Here is a 17,598-nt window from a genome sequence, read left to right as displayed (position 1 = left end):
AAATGGTCGTTGCATCGCCACTTGGATGCAGTGAAAAATAAACAAGGGTTCTCAAATTTTCCCGAAGAGGTGTGGATAAAGAAGTTAGTTCATGAGATTATGATTTGTTTTGGATCATGGAATATATGGGCTTATTGAAATCTATGAAAATAGTGGACATTATGGTTATGAGGAAGATCAATTTCATGTGCCTACAAGAAAGTAAGTGGACAGGTGAAAAGGCGAAAGAATTAGAATGCTCGGGATTTAAGCCTTGGTAAGTCGGACAAATTAGATCAAAAAATGGGGTGTGGATTATTCTGGACAAGGAGTAGAAGGAGGATATTGTGAATGTGAAAAGAACATCAAATAGAATCATAGTCTTAAAATTTGTACTGAATCAAGATACATTTAATGTTATCGGTGCTTACGCGCCTCCAGTTAGGTTAGCATAACACCTTAAGATAAATTTTTGGGAGGATTTAAAAGGCTTACTTCAGAATAAGAGAGAAGTTTTTTCTTGGAGGAAATTTAAATGGGCATATAGGAAGCGTAGCAAGAGGTTCTGAGGACATGAAAGGGATATGGTCTTGGGGAGGTAAATTTGTAGAGTAAATTCATCTTGGAGTTTTCGTCAGCTTTTGATCTTATTATAGCTAATATCTGATTTAGAAAAAGATATTAGCATCTTATTTTATATAAGAGTGGGGTGACATATCAATAAAAAAAATTCTTATTAGGAAGACATGTATGAAGATTTGCTTGGATTGTAAAGTTATTTTGGGAGAGAGCTTAACTATTCAACATAGATCAAGAGGAGAGCAAAGAGAATAAGTCGCATGAGAGCGCCTTGGATCAAGTGGTGGCCTTTGAAAGATGAAAAACAAGAAAGCTTCCAACACAAGATATTGGAGGGAAGGTTTGCATAACCTTAAGAAAATGCAAATGATGTGTGAAATAAGATAGCCCAAGAGATTAAAAGGTAGGTAATGAGACATTGGGAGAATCAAGAGGTTTTGGGTCTAGAGGTAAAGAATTGTGGTCGTAGAATGTAAGTGCTCAAAGTAAAGTTAGAGTAAAAAACTTATTGTTTTAAAGAATGGTCTAAGTGTAAAAATGTTGAAACTTAAAAAAAATATAAGAAAGATAAGACCGAAACCAAGAAGATGGTGAGTGAAGGAAGAATCCAGATTTTTGATGTAATATACCAATCTTTAAAAGCAGGGGCGGTCCTGTGGGGGTGCGAGGAGTGCTACCGCACAGGGCCTCCGACTTTTTAGGGCCCCGAATTTGATAGATATGGTCAATATAAATATAAGACTAACGAATATATATCACTAATTTCATTTTAATATATAATTGTAGTGTAGCCTAGCGGTGGCCATACTATTTTGGTAGTAATACAACCTAGGTTCAATTCCTTGTTCTTACATTTTATGTATATTTTTACTTTTATAAAAAAATGTCACCATATTGTTTTTAAATTTAATTTAGTGTTGCAATTAATTTAATAAATATTTTCTTTTATTAATATATTGAAGTATATCCTATCCAGCCGCCTATAATCTAAATAAATTACATTTAAATTTATTTAAAATTTAATATCGCAATTAACCTAATTAATTTGTTTTCTTTTATTAATATATTTTATAGATCTATGAAAAATTTTAAGATGTAATTTTGAAAATATTTATATTTTTGTATCATTGTGAATCGCTATATTTATATCATATCTAGCGTGCGTGTGTATGTATGTGTGTGTGTGTGTGGGCGTGTGTGTGTGTGTGGGCGCGTGTGTGTGTGTGTGTGCATGCGCGTGTGCATGTGCGTGTGTGTGTGCGTGGGTGTGTGTGTGTGAGTGCGTGTATGTGTGCCTGTGTGTGTGTGTGTACGTGTGTGTGCGCGCGTACGTGTGTGAGGGAGATAAGAGAGAGAGAGAGAGAGAGAGAGAGAGAGAGTGTGTGTGTGTATGTATGTGTATGTTTGTGTATGGGGGTGGGGGTGGGGAGGGAGTGCGTGTTTGTGTGTGGGGGGTGTATGTGAGGGAGGGAGTGTGTGTGTGTGTGAGTGAGAGAGAGAGAGAGAGAGAGAGAGAGAAAGAGAGAGAGGGAGTGAGTGTGTGTGTGTGTGCGTGTGGGAGAGAGAGAGAGAGAGAGAGAGAGAGAGAGAGAGAGGCTCATCAAACTCTTTAACGAAATTATGAGGTCAAAGTAAATTTCGGATGAATAAAGAATAAGCATTTTAGTTTCAATCTATAAGAACAATAATAATATATAAAATTGTGCAAATTATAGGGGAATTAAAATTATGAGTCATACCATAAAGTTATGTGATAGAGTGATTAAATAGAGACTAAGAAAAATAGACTCAAGTCAGATAGAATCAATTTGATTTTATGCCTGAAAGATAGACCATGGAAGTAGTCTATCTACTATATAGTGTGATTGAGCAGTATTGAATAGACCAACAAGACTTGCACTTAACTTTCATTGACTATAAAAAGGTGTATGACGGAGTATCTATAGATATTTTATGGAAAGCCCTAGAAAAGAAAGGGTTATGAATGCATATATTAGAACTTTCAAAGATATGTATGAAGGAGTATCCGTTAATGTGCGGACACTGGATAGAGAGACTGGCGATTTCCCCATTATAATAGGTTTGTATCATGGTTCAATCCTAATCTCCTACCTTTTTACTTTAATTTGGAATGTGCTCACGGAACACATCAAATAGCTAGTACCGAGATGCATGTTTTTTAAAGATTATATAGTCTTATTTTAGAGTCGAAAGAGGATTTAAATGAGAGGTTGGAGACTACAAGACGAACTTTAGAAACGCATGATTTTCGCCTAAGCAAAAGTAAAAAGGTGTATATGTAATGCAAGTTCAGTGAAAGGAGAAGTGTTTCTAACCTAGAAGTGAAATTTGGTGATCATTTCATTCCACAAGTCACACATTTTAAATATTTTGGATCTATAATACAAAATGATGGAGAAATAGAAGTGGTTGTAAACCATCAAATTCAAGCAGGGTGGGTGAAGTGGAGGATGGCATCAGGGATTTTATGTGACACAAAGATACCGGTAAAGTTGAAGGAAAATTTTATCGGGTTACAGTAAGACATGCACTATTGTACAAGACAAAATATTGAGTAGTTAAAAATCAACACGAGAATAAACTCAATGTAGTAGAGATGAGTAAGGATGTAAATAAATATTCATCAGGGTAGATAGTATGATAATTGTGTCTGCCCCTTTGGATAAATATGATATTTGTATTCGCCCCATATATGTGCGAGTATTCGCTAAGCGGGTAGTCCGTAGGTTTTAAGATACCCACGAATATTTAAAGATATCCATGGATTACATTTTTTAATAATTAATTTTTGAAAGAAAAAAAATTAGTTTCTTTTAAAGTCCCAAAATTTATTATCAAATAACATTCATACAATTCGCTCTCAATTTAATAACAAATTTTCATCACATTAGTTTTCTTTTTGTTCACTAAAACATAATACTCCCTCCGATCTTATTTATAAGCAAAAGTCTTCTAATTTTTTTGACCTTAAATATAAACAAATGTCAACAAATCTATTTGCATTTAATGCCTTTATTCCAAAAATAACCCTACATTAATTACTTAATATTGTTAGTGAAAACAATTTAATTGAGGGTATACTAGTAATTGTGTTATCTCTCTCAAATGAAATCAAGAAAATTAAATACACTTAATTATATTTCTTAATAAGCGTGAAATTTGTCTTTTTTTTCTTATATATTAGACCGGAGTAGTAACATTCAAACAAAATATTTATACATTTAATTTTTAACAAAAACAAATGAAAGATATTGTGACCGTGAGTTATGATTGAAGAGTTGGCGATAAAAGAGTAGTAAGGGAAGCATTGGTTGGACGGAGGAACGACGATATTGGTTGGTTGGACGGTGAAATTGTGGAAGTAAGGTGGTGTGGAGTATCGAATAAGCTTAATTATGAAATTATCAAATAGGATTTGTATGGACTTTGAGATATTTTCTTCATTGACGGATACGGGTAATCGTTGGTATAATAAACAAATTATATTTAAATAATTTTTAGAATTTATTAACGAATACGGATAATCGTGGGTATAGGTATTATTAAACATGCATCCATATCCATTAAAAATGGATATTTAAATATTTATTTATTTTTATCCATAGATATTCATTAAGTTATATTATTTTATCCGCTGATACCTGCGGGAACGGATTTTTTTGTCATCCCTAAAGATGAAGATGTTGTGTTGGATACGTGGTAAGACTAAACATGATCAGATTAAAAATGACATTATTGTAGAGTGTTATGCTAGCACCTAAAGTAGAAAAAATTGTGGAAAATAGACTTAATTGGTTTGAAGAGAGAGAGAGAGAGAGAAGACTTGAAAATTTTGTGGTAAGGAAAATAGATGAGATGGAGAGCAGTCAAAGAGATAAAGGTATAGAAAGACTTTAAAAAAACATCAATAGAAGTTATTAAGAAAGATCTAAATCTTAACAATTTGAAGAGAAACATGGTCCTAGATAGAACATTATGACAAAAGTCGATTCGTATAACCACTCCATTTAGTGAGATAAGATTTAATTGTTGTTGTTATTATATATACACTCTTATGTGATCAAAGTGCATTCGAAAATGCATGTTCGAATTATGTCTAAGGTGAATCCGAAGATGAGTGTCTCGATTAAGAATATATGGGATTTTATATGAATCTGAAGATGCATCTTTAGACTAAATCTTGAAGAAAAAAAATGGGATGAGACTCATTTTAAATATATTTGGTGTGCAATTTGTTATTTATATATACATTATGACACACTAAAACACATTCAAAGTGAATCTCACCCTTTTTTTTCTTCAAAAATGTATCTTTAGAAACACCATGTCAATGGTTTCCTCCTCTTTACTTTTAGTGTTTATCTTACTAAAATAAAATAACAAGTGAAAATTGATTTCTCAACCTTATGCATAGTGAAAATGATAATTAAAATCACATTTTTTTCAAGTTGTAATATACCATTAAATTGGTTACATTTCAAAAAAATTAAGTTCAAATGCTATACAATAATTATGACAAGCTACTAGATGTTTTTTATTCAACTTAAAATATGTTTTATCTCAAAATACTAAGTATTTTTAATTTTTAATTTTTAATTTTATAAAAAAAAAATCATTTGCAAAGATTATAACATAAGTTTATTTTATTTTATTTTTGATTTAGAAGATTCCGAAAATACATTTCTGAAAATTCTCCGAAAATACATTTCTGAAAATTTATTCATAAAATTGAGACGGGACTCAAACAAATCAATTGTGAGTGGATAGAATGCAACCGGAGATGAATTTATGAATTTTAAAGATATTTTTAATTTTTCACAAGAATGGAAAAGCAATTCCCTTTTAATATACATTTGAAAGAATACAACATCAACTCTTGTTTTCTTTTCTAGTCAATACCAAATCAACTCATTGGGCATACATGATTATCACTATCATCCATCATTTCTTACTAATGTTGAGTTTTTAATAGAAACTAAAAGATCCTCAGTCCTCCCTAGCAGTTTCATTAACCAGATCAAAATATGCAGAGAAAAAATGTCAACTGAAATGTGCTTATGTTCATGCTGATCAGAGTTCAAGAAAGAGAACTACAGGGTTTTATAATCTGAAAGCCGCTTCTCTTTAAAGTTACAGTACCTGTTAACAACTATTGTACATAGATTGGATGAGCTAAATAAATAACCCGAAACAATTTCTCATTCATTTTGATGGACCCTCTGGAAGAAGAAGAAAAAAATAACTAACTAACTAATCTACATAGCTTATCATACTCACTGTTTCTGGCGGTAAATCATGCACCGGCGGCTGCTCAGATTATGCCATAGGAGGAGACCTGCTAATAACTTCCTCTGGGGCTTATAACAAAATTTATAATTCTATTATCACACACATAGGCTTCTTCCCTGATAGATAGAAAACTATAATCCCTGCACTCATACAGAAGAGGGAGAAGCTTCAGTAATCATTGTCTTCGTCTTTCATTATTGTATTTGGACCATCATCAAATCCAGGACTAGGGGCAAGCTCGTTCAAATCAAGGAAGCGTCTCTTTCCCGTGCCCTCGACTTCATCTTGACCGGGAGGACTACTTGACTTTTCAGGAGGCTGATTTGGTTCATTCTCTTCTACTGCAGGGTAAGGAACACTGACAGGCTCGTCTACTTTCATTTCCTGATCTTCGTCTTCAACGCTATCTGAATCTTCACTTTCCACCATATATTCCCCATTCTCATTATCATTCTCGTTTGCATTCTCATTTTCATTCTCACTGGGATCTGAATGATCAGCTGATGCATTAGATTTCTCGGGTTTGATGAACTCGGTTTCTGAATCTGACAACTCGTATTGTTTGTAATTTATACGATTTCTAGTTGCCCTCTTACTGCGTCTTGGACTTGATTGAATCTCACCCACAGACCTGAGTTTAGTTTCCCTCCTAGTTCGGCCAGGCAATCGTTTGGCTTTGCGGGGTTTGTCACTATCCTCACTCATGCTTGCCGAGTCGTCGTCTTCATCCTCTTCCTCTTCTTCTTCATCTTCTAAATTATCATCATCCCACTGATATTCTTCATCTCCTTCAGAGCTGCTAGAATGCTTCCTTTTCTGCTTACGTTTCTTGAGATATTCTTCATCATATACAACCTCTCCAACAATATCATCATCACTTTCAAACTCTGCCTCATAATCTGATACTTCTTCAACAAACTCATTCTCTGAATACCGCTTAGGTTTCCTTCTTCGACGACCACTGTTGTTAAAAATAAACTATTTGTCAAAATTTTGATAGAAGGCATCACAACAGATTTTGAAGAAACAAATACTACACACCTTCGGTCCAAATTGTCAGTATTATCATATTCATCATCATCATCATCATCATCATCATCAGAGTCAAGTGATTCTGGAGATGAGATAGTAAAATTCTGCTCTTGTGCAGCATGTGAAGGACCATGGTTCCCATTAGTCAAAACTTCAGGCTTTGGTACTGGTTCTCTCCTGGGCATAGGCTCTGGGGATGACTGTTTCCGCCTGACAATGGAGGAAACAAATACATATGCCATGAGTACACAATATGAGTGAATGAGTGACTGATCGACACACACACAAATACAGAGAGAAAGGGTATTAGCATATTACTTGGTTACTTTTATTGCCTCATTGATGGACCGATCATAATCATCTGCAACGACAATAGTGGCAAAAGTTAGGTTAGTGTAAACAAGCACATAGTAGATGATTCACATCCAAACAAAAACAAAAATGACACTAAATTTATTCATTTTTAATTGCCTCGCCACATATCACCACCATGATGGTAGGATGCAATCAATGTTACGTTTTTTTGTTGGATATTTAACCATCAATGTTGCGTGTTTTCTTTGTTGGATATTTAACCAACAAGATTTAAAAAAGAAAAAGGTAGCCCAACTCATTAGTCTAAGACCATTGTGATATCGTGGAGGGCAAGGCAGCACCGGAGAAGTTGTTTCTTCTACAACTAAAATCAGTGAACACCATGTCATAGGGTATCAAGTGCAACCTTACCATTACACTAAATTTCACCTTATATTACCCAAAACCAAGTATAATATAAAAAATTTATTTTTGTTTAGAAAACCTACAATGTTGAAAAGGGCTGACCGTCGTGGATAGGAAAAATTCAAGACATTTATCACATAGGCCGGTATAACCAGAAAGTTTCAGTAGATTAACCCAAAAGACATGATGTAGATATGGATTAATGGATCCAGCTCAGGTCCTTTCAAACAATATAAGGAAATGGACCCAACAACAGTAATAAAATCCAACTTTTAGGTAGGAAAAAGAGGAAATAAGGACTCCAGTCAAGACTACTATTCTATTATTTTATGGTAATGCATTACAAAAAACTGATCCAATCATCCTATTATCCTAGTAATGAGGCCATGTACTAGGCTATCATTTCCAGAACAAACCTAAAATATCAAAGATATAATTAAGATATTATGATTTTTTTAGAGACATTCCAACATTTTAAAGGAGGAGTGCAGACTAGTTTAAATGGTAAAACTGGTATAAAGAATATGAGAAAAAAAGGGAAAAGTCCCCAGTCAAATCCAAATCCTCGTGTAATATAGGCATCAACTACTACCAATACCATGAAAATGTTGGTTCAAGTTAAAATCAAACTGTTTGCTCTTACCGAAAGTGTAAGTCACAGGTTTCCTGTCACGAAGTGCACGCCCAGAAGAAAGCGCGTCAGCAACCAGGTAATTATCAAGAAGAAGAGCTTCTCTGTGCTGCTTTTTCAGCAACCTTTCTTTTTTCTGTGAGAAGATATTTTGTATCAGTTAAAAATGTGACTAAGATCCTTTAAAGAAGCACGAATCAAGAATCTTTTAATTTTCAAAAAAAACAGCACACTTTTGAGTTAAATTCTTGGAATACCAATTCTAGTTAGATTTCTCAACCCTAGAGTACCTTGTGAACTTTCTCAATTTCAGGAAGCATGTCTATCTTCAGCTTTTTCCCCACAGAAGTCTCTGTTCTGTTTTTACTTGAGAAAAGCTTCTCCTGCATAAACAGGTGAAAGAATTGATTAATTCATATAGAAAAAGCATACGCAATTTGAAATAAAAGCTGCGGAAAGGGTATCCAATTCTTTTCTTTGGTTTTTTATCCTAAGACAACAAAAAATGAAGAGAAAAAAGGGCGAAACACCATTCATCTGGATGCAAACAAATATCAGCGTGTTGAAATGTTACGTATAAAATAAAATAACAATGATCAAGTCTAGAATATCAAATAAACGAACATGACAATTGCTTCCCCATTAAACATCTGAGTTAGGTATTAGTTATGAAACATGCTGAACAAAGTTGTACAGATTTATTGTTTTTATGAGAGCAAAATATCCCAAAATTGCAAAAGATTTTGCAAGCCCTTGTTTAGAACCACTAAAACCGATAATTTTCCAGAAATCAAGCTGGCATTTATTAGGTGAGATTCTCTGATAATTTTCACAAGGTATTTTTCCCCCACAATATCAAAAAGGATAGCATCCAAAAGGGTATGCCGTCATTTTTCTTGAACTTGCCTTACTTCTGAAAGCTTTAGTAAATTTCTCTTTCTAGAGAAATATAGTTTTTTTGAGCACATAAGAAAAAGGTTTCAATCAATAATGCGAACCCATGAACAATTCTTGCAGATAATTTCTTTAATCAGGTTAAGTCAAATTCTATTCAGCCACTTTTTTCAGCATGTCCATAATAGTTTCAGTATGCTAGTAGTTTATTTGCAGCCTTGTGAAATGGCATTGACTAATGATTTATTAGCTAGCAGTTTTGAAAAATTGAATAATGAAATGAAACAAATATTAATACTACAATCTTTAAGAATCTAGGGTGATTATAAACACGATGTTGTGATTTATTAAGCAGAGTCTGACAAATAATTATGAATTTAACATATTTGTAATTCATAGACAATTCGCAATTTGGAATTCCTACTATATTACAGTTATATATTTTAATAAAGTTTGCTTTTAACATAAGTTGGGATTCCTAATAATAAAATTAGGAATAATTATGTGGTTCCCAACAAAACGAGACTAATATGTATTTACCATTAAACTTTTTAAGTGATTCATTATCTGGCTCAACAATCTATAACACCAACACCAAGCAATCAACCCAACAATTACTACATGTTCACTGTCCCATGGAAAGTTGTAACTAAGAAGAATATAGATCAACCACCTAAAGCAGCAACTTACAGAAACATCTTGAAACTCATCAAAATTGGTTGCAACTGCTTCCCACTGATATGACGTACTAGAAAGAACCTGGGAACCTCTTGATCTCCCTTTCCTTGGTTGAATCACTTCAGTTTTCCTTATTTCTCTATACAACCTATGACCAATCACGGGGTCATCTTCATACCTGCACTAATCAAATTTCAAATGAATAAAACTATAAAGACTTACAAGTACAATAACTTCATAATATAATATTCCAAATCTTGACCATGATGAAGGGAAAGCAAAAGTATATTACCAATAAGAGATTCCGTTTGAATCACCTCCAATACGCTCTTTACGGAATGTTGAAAGTGGAGCGCCATGTTTAATTGAGTTGTCAATATAATTTCGGATATCTTCTTGCTGCAAGATATTATCCAGATTTGATCATTACATCATTGGTACAGTGAAAAGGGGACAACCAGAGTAAGACCGTGTCAGGCTATGTTTCCTAAACCCTCAACCGAAAGGAAAAAAAAAGATCCTTGGAGAATAAGAAGGGCTAAACAGACAGAGACGTCATCAGCCCTTGAAAAATAAATATCACATGTCATAAGTATATGTGGATTGTATGTAATACATGACATGACATTATATTAATGCTAATCAACCTTGTTAAGTGTTAAGAGTCCCACATCGGACAATATATGGTCTGAACATGAGTTTATAAATGAGGGCAATCCTCACTCTATCAACCGGTTTTGTAGGGTTGAGTTAGGCCCAATCACACATTCTTAACATGGTATCAGAGCCTCGTCTAAGATCCGGTGGGCCACCTACTATGGTTTCCGCTATCGGGCCACCCACCATTTATTTCCACGCTCCAGATGTCCAGTCCTGGGCGTGAGGGGGTGTGTTAAGAGTCCCACATCGGACAATATATGGTCTGAACATGAGTTTATAAATGAGGGCAATCCTCACTCTATCAACCGGTTTTGTAGGGTTGAGTTAGGCCCAATCACACATTCTTAACATTAAGTATACAAGTAAGAAGAACTGCTTTAAGTGAAAGATAAGAGGAATGAAAAATAAGCCAAGACAGAGTTGTTGTAACAACAAAACAAAAACAGAGGGAAAAATAGCTAATGTCAAGCACAGAACAAAATAGCAGTTAATTCAGGGTATGGCACGAATATGCATAATCTTTCAAGGTTCACCCATTTAAGATAAAAAGATGTAATATACAGATAAATCAACATTAACAGTACCTCAACACGAATGTCACATAATGCTTTTAAGATGATAATACGGACAGCTGGATCAAGTGATTTATAAACTTCAATCTCCGTCCTGTCAAGATACGCATAATTTGAGACTTGGGAATTATAGAGTGACATTATAGGAATTTAAATATTGCAAGAATATTTACCCATGTGAAGCAACAATCGGAAGATCCCCCTCGGCAACCTGCATTTGATTTCATCCTCTTATTAGTTCTAGAAAATTTTAAACAAACTACACATTATTATTATTATTAAATATAAGCACACAGTAAAAGTATCTACTTACCCAATGCCACCAATCTCTCAATTTTCTGCATAATACAGTTATCCAAGTATCACGTGTGAGTGCCATTCGTGTAATAGGAGGGATTGCCTACCAAAAAGTATAATAAACGTTAAAATCCAACTAGTAATAGCTTTGCAAACACAAGAGAAAAAAGTACAACTTTGTAAAAGTAATAGACATTGAGAGAGATCATTGCAGTAGAAACAAATTCAAACAAGCAACCTTGACTTTACCCTACTCTAACTTAATTTTTGTCTCAACAACACAATCACCCCATTGTTATTGATAGCAGATGGCTGACCATGGCAGAAGGCCACTAAATCCACCATCCACCATCATATACAAATTGGCCATAGCGAAGCGGGGAAATTGCCACCACAATCTACCATGGCCGATATTTGATAACACTAAGAGACCAATGCCACCAATCTCTCAATTTTCTGCATAATACGGTTATCCAAGCATCAAACGTAAGTGTCAATTAATAGGAGAGATTGCCTACCAAAAGGTATATAATAGATGTTAATATCAGCAGCTTTGCATACACGGGAGAAGAAAGTGCAACTTTCTAAAGTAATATATATTGAGAGTTTATTGCAATAGAATGATAGCTGAAACAACTTCAGACACCACTTGCAAGATTTGAAAGTAAAATGAGTTTAAACATACATCCCTGACTTTACCTTCCTCTAACTCAATGTTTGCTACTCAACAGCGTATCCACCCCCTTACAAGAGACCAATATTATTGATTGCGGATGGCTGATCATGGCAGAAAGCCGAAAAATCTGTCATTTTAAGCCACTATCCTTGAAAAATTGGTCATAGAGGCTGGGGAAAAAACAGTCCCGCAATCTGCCATGGCCGCTATTTGACAAAACTAAGAGACCAATGCTAGAAAGCTGTGGTTATAATGTTCAAACTAAAAACAAACTTCTATAAAAAAAAAGGTCAGGCATCATTTGTACTGATAGGTTCATCTCGGGAAGACCAATTAAATATCCTGCCTCCATTATAATCATTTTGACACTGAAATGCAAGAATTTCATTGAAGTGCTAAATCTTCAAACATTTCAATGTATACTTTTACGTTATAGTTGAATCTTCTAGTGACAATAGTTCATGTGAAAAACCTTTAGATAATAATTCGGTATAAAGAAGACGCATGTAGCCAAAGTTTCAAGAATTTTTAAATCTTAGCCTTTTCTTTATACACTCATGATGACGAAGCATACATTTTAACCTTTGCAAGATTAATGTTGGTTACCACTGAGATAGATTTGCATCCGGAATATTAGGAACAAAGCCAAAGCCAGTCTATGGATAAAAACAGACTAAGCTTTAAAACAAGAGCAGATTGTTCACAAAATTGTAACCATTTAATACAGGCAGCACATCATTATTGTTCTTACTTCTTACAAGTTCAAACATCAAGGAATGAACGTGATAACCTCCTACTTCTCAAAGGCAAATTGGGCATTTAGATCAGAGTATCACAAACAAACCAACAAGTCCCCAACTTAACACTCACATGGATAAAAGGAATGGTGCAAGTTCATACTTATCGCTTTTACCAAATAAGTAAAGGTCTACATATAATTAATAATGAAAACCTCCCAATCAAGTACCTTATCTTGACTTATTAATTTCTTTCAAGCGTGTAATTCAGTCACAAGCAGTTAGTACCATCTCAGAATATTGTATTTGTCAAGTTCAATGCTATATCAACAATCAGTAATGTAATTAGAAGTCAATCAGCCCAACGAACAAAGCTACATCCCAAATCCCAACCGTTGGGCATTCCTTATGTTTATCGCCGGCCTTTAACCCACTCATGTAGAAAATTTAGACAAACCGTCGCCTTAGTAATAAACACGTCCTCAAACCACATGGCTGCATTTATGCTTGGAACAATAATTACCAAGAGCAATGCAAAATGTGTGTTATCCACTTGCCAACATCCAATCAATGAGCATATAAAAAAACCCACTTCACAACTCCAAAATTTCTCATATAGTCAAGTATACAATAAAACCATCTTATGAAACTAGAGCTTGCAATTCAATATGACAAAATTTAGAAAGCAGAAAAATTGCAAAGTGGCAAAACTCAACAAAGAAAGCAAAGAAGCATCCCCATAGAACATTAACAATAAGTAGTAGTACACAAACTAAATTTACAAAGTGTAAAAGCAACATTCATAGAAAAAGCACCACCAACCTTTAGCAGAGGCATGTGAATGTAAAACAAAGTGTCATTGGGATTAAGAAGAGCAGTCTCAAATTCTTCGGCAGAGAATTCAAGTGAGATATTCAACAGAGGCCTAAACAACTGCAACAACAAAGTACACCATAAAAAAAAAACCTTTTCAAAACAAACGCACACAAAAAGAAATCATGTCTTTGAAGCTCACATTCAAGAAATTGAGTACGGAAGCTAACTCCCACATGGACCGCAAGTTCCACCGCGAGAGCTGTGACTCAGACGGCGTTTCCACAAGCGGCGTAACAATCTTACTGTTACTGCATTGCGGCGGAGGAGGAGACTCCTCCGGCTCCTCCCGTCGCTGCTCTTTCTTCGGCTTCCGTTCGATTACCGGCTGGGAGGAATAGTTTCTGGAAGCGGCGCGAATCGTGCAAGCTCGGGAAGGGCGGTTGCTTCTGGTGGTCGGCGGAAGAGGAGCAACGGATGTTTCCTGTTTAGGTACATCGGCGATGTGAGTTTTGGAATCTGGTTCAGGTGACGGTGATGATCGGTGGTCGGCGGGAAGGGAGGAGGGAGATCCGTTAGACATGATGTGAAAAAGAGGGTTTATGGAAGTTATGGTGAGATCACATGTAGAGGATCACGGGGTTGTTAGCATTTGGATTGGATTAGAGAGAGAAAGAAAGAGGAAGAAGATTGGAAAAGGAAGGGACCAAAGGGTCCAATTTCATTCAAACCCTGAAATACAAAGGGAAAAAATAAAACCCTATCTATGAATAATAATAATAATAATAATAATAATAATAATATTAAAAATAATAAAAATAATAATAAAAATGAAATTGAAAAGAAAAAAAAGAAAATCTGGGAAGAGAATGGTGGTGATTGTTGAAAGAGAGAGGACAGTGGCACAACCTGAAGTTAAGTTAGATTTGCCTTCACTGGGTAAAGTTTCTCCTTTTGCTGGATCTTATGTTTTTGTTTTTGTGTTTTTTTTACCACAAAGATTTTTGACCGTTTGTGTGTATGTAATGTAAGTAAGATGTTGTGTGTATGTGGTGGGGCATAACAAAAGGCTACTTCTCATCTCATGAATCATCATGATGGGTTATGTGTTTCGATGATCATTAGTACTTGTATTATATTGAATGTTGGAAAGACAAGTTTTATTAGCAACATGAATGTGTATGTATGTGTGTTTCCTTCCACACACAGACACAAAATATGAATGTGTGTTTCAGCTTATGTATGTTTTGACAATGGAGTGTACGTGTCAGTACATGTTGAGGTTATCAGCAGCTTAATACCCTAACCGTGTCTCGTCTTTGTAAACAGGGGTTTTAAAATTCTAAATTCATTTATTCATAAGCAATAAATACTTGTACTTTCTTTTGTAGGACTACTATTTATAGATGTTTTTCAACCCCTCCTCTAGTGCTTATATATATCTCCACAAGGTAAACATGGCAACATATATAGCTCATAAGTTCACTCATAATTCATAATGGATGTCAATATTCACAAACATTCTATCTTCAAATTGGACATTTCACTAAAATAACTTTTTTTTTATTAATAAAGAGTAATTTAAGAAGTTGCTTCATATCTTACAATATTTTAAATTTAATTTATGTTTTATCAACATTTCTAATGAGCTTTTGAAATTCACCTCAACTCAAAAAACAAATCAAAAAATATATTTATACTTAAATTTGAATTGATAACGAAATTATGTATCTTGCCCTAACTTTCATTAAATGCAATGTTGACATCTTATTTTAATCCATTTGTAATTTAGATTCTCTCTTTTTAAAATGTTTGATTTTGGTTCTTCTCTTTTTAAAACTTCAAACATTTGATCTCATATTTCAATCTACCTTACTATTTTAATGATTTGGTAAAATATTTTGATGAATAGGGATTAGTTATAATCCAATCAGGATTTTCTTTAAACTTATTTTAAAAATAAATTATTAATTTAATTTTTTTTTAATAATATTTTCATGCTTCATTTGAGATCTGTAGAAATTTAAATCTAATGATTTGTTTAGTTCGAGGTAGATGGAGTAGGGTAGAAGGAATATTTTAAATCTATATGTTTGATTTAAATTTTATGAAAGAATAAGAAAGGACGGAGGGGGAATGAATGAAATTTTTTATGTTTAAAAAATTATTATATTTATAAAATTATCTTCAGTTTTATTTTAATATTTCTAAATTATTATTTTTCTTGGGTTAAATATGTTTTTAGTCCCTATAATTAGACCACAATTCAATTTTAGTCCTTATAAAAATTTCTTTCGACGAATGGTCCTCTAAATATTTTTCGTCCATATATTTGGTATATTCCATTAGTTTCCACTAATGGAGACTGACTTTGAAGAACATGTGACATAATTTTGTGACATGATTTTTATACTTTGGCAGATGATTATTTGGCCAACATAGATTTTGATGGAATAAAATTAATTTATTATTAAGTAATCAAATGTTATTTCTTAAAGGGTCATAAGAGCTCAACCATTTAAAACTCTCTTATTTCATATATGAATCTTCTATCTCTTCTTCTAGCTATACTTCATTGGTGTCTCATTTGTTTAGCTTGTTCGAATCGTTGCATCAGCAAACATTTAGTGTCTTGTGGTTTGTAGTTGTTTACGAAGAAAAGGGAAAAATGATGCTTTATTGGTACAGTGGTCCCATTGAGGTTACTGAAAGCTTGTGTTTGTCTCATTGAGACATTTTCAAATTGTATCTTATGGTCTTGTTGTGGTCTTTCACATTGCAATTCATGTTGTTCTGCTTATTTACTCAATTTGTTATTTTTTGTTGAATATTATTTCAGGGCTTCTTTATTCATCACTTTTATGTGTGTGTTGTACCACATGTTTCCCATTAGGAATGTTTGATATATAGCAATTTAAGTCATGATTGTTTAATGTGGGGCATATTTTAATTGTGTGTTAAGTGTATTTATACTGCATACCGTATAATATGGGTCGTGTTTTATCTATATTTTGACTGTATGTTTGAATATACCGTGTTTGACTTAATTTGAACAAATTTGACCTTAAGTGTAATGTACAAGACATGGGTTTATTTAAGGTGGTGTTCTACACCGTGGTTTTTGTAAAAGACTCTAACTTAAGATATGAGGGTGGGAAAGTTTGTGTATATAGTGGACAAGATCCAAATTATTGGTCATATCTTGAAGCATGTGATTTGATCAAGGGGATTGACTCTGAGTTTGATGTTGAGATTGTGATGGTATAAACATGATGGTGGTAGTTTAGACGGAGATTTAAAACACTTTAAGAATGATGGAGATGCAATTGAGTTATTTGTGTTTGCATTTGAAAATGATTATGAAGTTGAAATATTTATTAAGCTAAAACCAATTACAGGATATGACACATTTAGAGATAGGATTAGAAAGAAAATAAAGGGAAAAATATGATGAAAAGTTTGATAATTCTAGTGAATCAAGTGATGAATTTATGGAAGGGTATACGTTTTGACTATAATGAAGAGGATAGGATGAGTGGTTTTTATGAAAGCTTTGATGAAGGTTTTGGTGAAGGTGTTAATGAAGGTCAACCTAGAGTTACACATGTTGTTTATAGTGATGCCACAAGTAAACCATGCAACAATGTCTTTATCATACAAGAGATGGATATGGAACATATCATTGAAGAAAAATATATGACTATGAACTTGACAGCAGCGCAGATGACGACAGTTGTGATGATAAACCTAGTGTAATTGGGTTCAATGAAGAAGATGCTCTTTAATTTTAGGGTTGGAATGAAACTTTTCTCATTGAAATAGTTCAATAATGTTATACTAGAGCATAATATCTTGAATGATAGGGATGTCAGATTTGAAAAAATGATGCAAATAGGTGTATGGTGGTCTATAAGCACACAAAATATTGTAACTACATTGTCTTGTGCATTGGAATTTTAACCTCCAAAACATTTAGGATTGAGAAAGTGTTTCACAAACACAAATGTGGAAGACAATTCT

The 17,598-nt window shown here is 33.8% G+C and overlaps 1 protein-coding gene across 2 annotated transcripts; it reads right to left on the bottom strand.

Moving 5' to 3' along the window:
- Positions 1-5,619: 5,619 nt before the first annotated feature.
- LOC127073859 (DDT domain-containing protein DDR4) lies at positions 5,620-14,734 on the bottom strand. Of its 2 annotated transcripts, XM_051015098.1 has the most exons (13): positions 14,488-14,734; positions 13,781-14,310; positions 13,588-13,698; positions 11,369-11,455; positions 11,229-11,266; positions 11,068-11,149; positions 10,116-10,222; positions 9,836-10,001; positions 8,542-8,634; positions 8,264-8,387; positions 7,219-7,261; positions 6,910-7,110; positions 5,620-6,829 (listed from the first exon to the last, which is right to left on the bottom strand). In XM_051015098.1, the coding sequence occupies exons 2-13, from the start codon at positions 14,159-14,161 to the stop codon at positions 6,037-6,039; spliced, it is 2,226 nt and encodes a 741-aa protein (XP_050871055.1). In that variant the 5' UTR covers positions 14,162-14,310; positions 14,488-14,734; the 3' UTR covers positions 5,620-6,036. The 2 variants fall into 2 exon arrangements, with proteins under 2 accessions (XP_050871055.1, XP_050871056.1); XM_051015099.1 differs by lacking the exon at positions 14,488-14,734 and having other exon boundaries at positions 13,781-14,430.
- Between the last annotated feature and the right edge of the window lie 2,864 nt (positions 14,735-17,598).

This window comes from Lathyrus oleraceus, chromosome 4, assembly GCF_024323335.1.
Source record: "Lathyrus oleraceus cultivar Zhongwan6 chromosome 4, CAAS_Psat_ZW6_1.0, whole genome shotgun sequence".
NCBI classification, from domain to species: Eukaryota; Viridiplantae; Streptophyta; class Magnoliopsida; order Fabales; family Fabaceae; genus Lathyrus; species Lathyrus oleraceus.
The sequence above is the reverse complement of the archived record's forward strand: the minus strand, read 5'-3'. Positions and strand labels throughout refer to the sequence as shown.